At 62.3% G+C, this 4,009-nt stretch overlaps 2 protein-coding genes across 3 annotated transcripts; both read right to left on the bottom strand.

Moving 5' to 3' along the window:
* Nucleotides 1-503: 503 nt before the first annotated feature.
* LOC124525728 (melanoma-associated antigen 10-like) lies at nucleotides 504-1,239 on the bottom strand. Its single transcript, XM_047098304.1, is given in 2 exon segments — nucleotides 504-830; nucleotides 832-1,239. Coding segments are annotated over 2 exon segments (714 nt in total). The 3' UTR covers nucleotides 504-524.
* A 1,147-nt stretch (nucleotides 1,240-2,386) lies between these two features.
* Nucleotides 2,387-3,731, bottom strand: LOC124525740 (melanoma-associated antigen 8-like). 2 transcript variants are annotated; one of them, XM_047098325.1, is made up of 3 exons: nucleotides 3,293-3,731; nucleotides 2,766-3,070; nucleotides 2,387-2,622 (listed from the first exon to the last, which is right to left on the bottom strand). In XM_047098325.1, exons 1-2 carry the CDS (start codon nucleotides 3,611-3,613, stop codon nucleotides 2,879-2,881), a joined length of 513 nt encoding a protein of 170 aa, XP_046954281.1. In that variant the 5' UTR covers nucleotides 3,614-3,731; the 3' UTR covers nucleotides 2,387-2,622; nucleotides 2,766-2,878. The 2 variants fall into 2 exon arrangements, with proteins under 2 accessions (XP_046954281.1, XP_046954282.1); XM_047098326.1 differs by having other exon boundaries at nucleotides 2,387-2,619.
* Nucleotides 3,732-4,009: the final 278 nt, after the last annotated feature.

Here is a 4,009-nt window from a genome sequence, read left to right as displayed (position 1 = left end):
AGGCCACAACAATGAGTCCTTTTATCTTTCCCCCAGGTCAAGTTGTCCTCAGAGTAGGGTTCCAGTTGGTAGCCCCCATTTTATTCCAGCCACCCCTCCCCAGCACACACTCCCACCTTTGGTCTCCACCACATATTCCTGCTGGTTAGTTGGTCCTGCGCATTTAGGCCCGAGCAAAGAGTCCTGTTTTCTTGTCCTCTAGATCAAGTGGTCCTCAGAGTAGGATCCCAGTTGGTAGCCCCTCCCCCCCACTTTCTGCTTTGGTCTTTTCCAACTGTTCCATCTGGTTAGTTGGTCCTGCTCAGATAAGCCCCAAAAGAAAGTCCTGTTTTCTTGCCCCCAAGTCACGTTGTCCTCAGAGTTGCTTTTCAGTTGTTAGCTCCCCTTTTATCCACGGTGGCCACACACTTCCCACTTTGGTCTCTTCCAACTGATCCTGCTGGTTAGTTGGTGCTGCTCACGTAATGCCCTGATAACGCGTCCTGATTTCTTGCCCCTAGGTCACGTTGTCATCAGAGTAGGTCTCAGTTGGTAGCCCGCACGTTCCACACCTCCTCCTCAGGGGCACAGTTGTTCTCCAGGAGGACCACCCCCAAGACCAGCACCAGGAGGCTGGCCGTGGGCATGCCCTGCCTACTGCTTAGCATCCCATCACATATCAGGCCAAGGATGGTGACCAGGAAGAAGGAGTGGTCTCTGGCGTCCGCTTCCTTCACGTCAACACCAAAGACCAGCTGCAGATACTCGCAGGCTTGACGGAAGATCCCGGAGACGTGGTCCTGGTCATCTTGGCTGACCGCCGCCAGCATCTCCGCCTGTGTGGTCGGTCGGCTGCTGAGTGCGATACTTGAGGAGCAGGAATGCCACCAGGTCAGCCAGCCTCATGCCGAATGCATCTGGGAGCGAGGGCTGGGCTCCTTCTGGGGCCCCTCTGGTGCTGGACCCCTCCTCATCGGGGCTGCTGGGGTCCTCATCGGACTGGCTCCCCGGAGCACCTGCCATGTCAGCGGGGGAGGGGCAGGCATTCGGAAGGCTCAGACTGACTCTGTTGAGGGGCCCAGGCTCCCTCTGTCCTCCTTCTGCATCCTCGCCAAGAATGGCCACAGGACCCAGGCCCTGCCCTCTGCCCACTTGAGGTGTCCCAGCCGCCTCCCCCAACCCACACACACACACACACACCCTGTGTCTGTGAGACTCCGCTGTGGAAGTCTGGCCCGACTCGTCCACCCAAATGCCCATCCTGCCCCTGGCCCTTCACAGAAGGACGCGGGTGCCCAAGCTCCGGCAGGTTCCTTCTGTGTGTCCTAGGGACCTGAGTCCTTCGGTCCTCCCCCCATGTCCCCGCCTGGACTCCCTAGCCCGGCCCGTGCCCCTGCCCTTTCTGACCTGGGATCCTGTCCCTCACCCCAAGGTCCTCAGCTCCCTCAAACCCCCGAGGTACAGTTGAGTGGACGCAGCCTGCGGCCGCCCTCTCCAGAAACCCCGGCCTCAGCGGGGCCTGAGCGCCTCTACCCAGGGTGGGTGGGTGTACTAGGCCCTACCGCTCTCCCTCGGTCCAGACACCAGCTCCAGGAAGAGCCTGGGCTCGTCCCTCTGGGGCCCCGAGTCTACCACCCTTAGCCCCGCTGGGAGAAGGGCTCCGCCTGACCACCCTGCCGGGGGCTCTCGGGCTGCCGGCTGGACTGACCTGGATTCCGGGATGGGGGGCCGGCCGTGCTCCCTCACATGTCGACGTGCACGCCTTGCTGCCCGGCCGGGCCCCTTCTCTCTGCCGGCCCGAACCAGGCATCCAAGACCGAGGCCCCACCTCTGTCACTATCCTTTCCGGGATCTTCACCTTGACTCTGACCGGCTCGGGCCGTGCCCCGCCATCTGAACAGCTGAGTCTGTGCGCCTCAGATCCAGGCTCTCACTCCCCGACTTCCTGGAGACAGAGGCAGGGAGCACACCGCAGCCACGGTCCCCTCCCCGCTACATTGTGATGAGCTGCCCAGAAGCATCGCACTGAACAGAGATCCCAGGCCAGCCTGGCTCGGGCAGGGCATCTCCACTGCGGGGCTCCCCCCCTGGAGCCCCACCGCCTCAGCCTTCTTTCATTTCTTCTGCTCCTCTTAGGGGACCTTTCCCTGCCTTCCCATGGGGACCGCAGCTGCTAGATAGTCACCTATGGGTGGGACGTGTCCTGCCTCTCCTAGTGTCCTCACTGCCAACACAGGGCCCTTCCGAGAGTGAGCAGAGCTCAGCGAATGTCCGGCCACAAATGTCCCAGTGAGCTGGGGACCTCTGCTCAGATCGAGTGTCTCCTCCTTTCTTGGAGACCCAAGCAAAGGCAGGCACACATCTCTATGTCCCTTGTCCAGAATGACAGATGACAAGGGACAAGAAGCAAGAACGAACATCTTTTATTTCTCCATGTCCTGAAGCCATCCGTTTACTGCCAAGGTCTTCACGTTTGCAAGACATCCCTGTCTGTGCCCAGCCCAGGCACCGCGATTCCCTTCTGGATCCCGAACGAGGACGGAAGGGTTCCCAGCTCGTTGCACCAAACGGCAAAACTCTGACTCTTGAACACCTGTGGCGTGGGTGCCACTCCCACACTGAGCCCGAGGCTCACGAAACCTTCTATGACAAGGAACAACATCTGAAAACTTCCTCGACGAAACAAAGATCGATTTCCGAGGCCACGTAGACAGAGAACAAGAACCCACCCAAACGTGCGCTTGGCCCCGCTTTCCCCCAAGCCGCCCTGGCCCTCCACTACTCACAACGCCCAGCGCCCGCTCTGCTCGCACTCGCAGGGGAGAAGTGGCCTGGCTTCGTGCCCCGCAGGAGAGGCTGCTCGACCCCAGGTGGGAACGGGCCCGGCTGCCCCTCGGGCTCAGGCCCGCTCTTCCTCATGGCTCACAGCCTCTTCGGACAGACACGGAGACCCGGGCTGCCTGCTGTTGACCGCGAGGATGTGCTGCAGCACTTGCACGGCGCTGGTTTCTGCGTGCGCCCTGGGACCCCACAGGAACTCGTAGCGTGCGGGCTCGCTGCCGGGCACCTGCCGGTACTCCAGGTACCCTTCCTGCACCCAGACTTCGGTCAGCAGCTCCCTGGGCTCCCCATAGAATACGTGCTCCCTGCCGGCATACACCCCCATGACCCCCAGCGCTTCCCACACCGCCTCCTCAGGGGCACGGTCCTCCTCCAGGAGGATCACCCACAGGACCAGCACCAGGAGGCTGGTCTTGGGCATGCCGTGCCTACCACTCGGCGTCCCATCGCAGCTGAGGCCCAGGATGCTGACCAGGACGTAGGAGCGCTCGCGGGGGTCCACTTCCTTCACGTCGACTCCAAAGACCAGCTGCAGATACTCGCAGGCTCGGCGGAAGATCACGGGGAAGCGGTCCTGGTCATCTTGGCTAACCGCCGCCAGCATCTCCGCCCGTGTGGTCGGCTGATTGGTGCGATACTTGAGGAGCAGAAGCAGCACCAGGCCGGCCACCTTCACGCGGAGCGCATCTGGGAGCGAGGCCTGGGCCCCTGCCGGGGCCCCCCAGGTGCTCGACCCCTCCTCATCGGGGCTGCTGGAGCCCTGGTGGGACTGGCTCCCCGAAGCGCCTGCCATGGCACTGGGGGAGGGGCAGGAGCTCCGAGGGCTCTGGGGAGGACTCGGGGACCCGGCAGCAGCAGACCCCTCCTCCAGGGGGACCAGAATGAGGACAGAGCAGGAGGAGGACGGGGAGGAAGGGGAGGAGGAGGAGGAGGAGGGGGGAGATGGGTACCCCCCCTCCTCCTCCTCTGCTTTCTCCTCCTCCAACTCCACCTCCTCCTCCTCCAACTCCTCCTCTTCCTCCGAGTCCACCTCCTCCACCTCCAACTCCACCTCCAACTCCACCTCCACCTCCTCCTCCTCCAACTCCTCTTCCTGGGGTTCCACCTCCTCCACCTCAACCTCCAGCTCCTCCACCTCAACCTCCACCTCCAAATGCACTTCTTCCACCTCCTCCTCCTCCACCTTCTC

The sequence above is a fragment of the Lynx rufus genome, unplaced genomic scaffold, assembly GCF_022079265.1.
Source record: "Lynx rufus isolate CCGP_SWC_20201006 ecotype Redwood Valley unplaced genomic scaffold, mLynRuf1.p SCAF_46, whole genome shotgun sequence".
NCBI lineage: Eukaryota > Metazoa > Chordata > Mammalia > Carnivora > Felidae > Lynx > Lynx rufus.
Note: the sequence above shows the minus strand (reverse complement) of the source record. Positions and strands in the feature narration are given on the sequence as shown.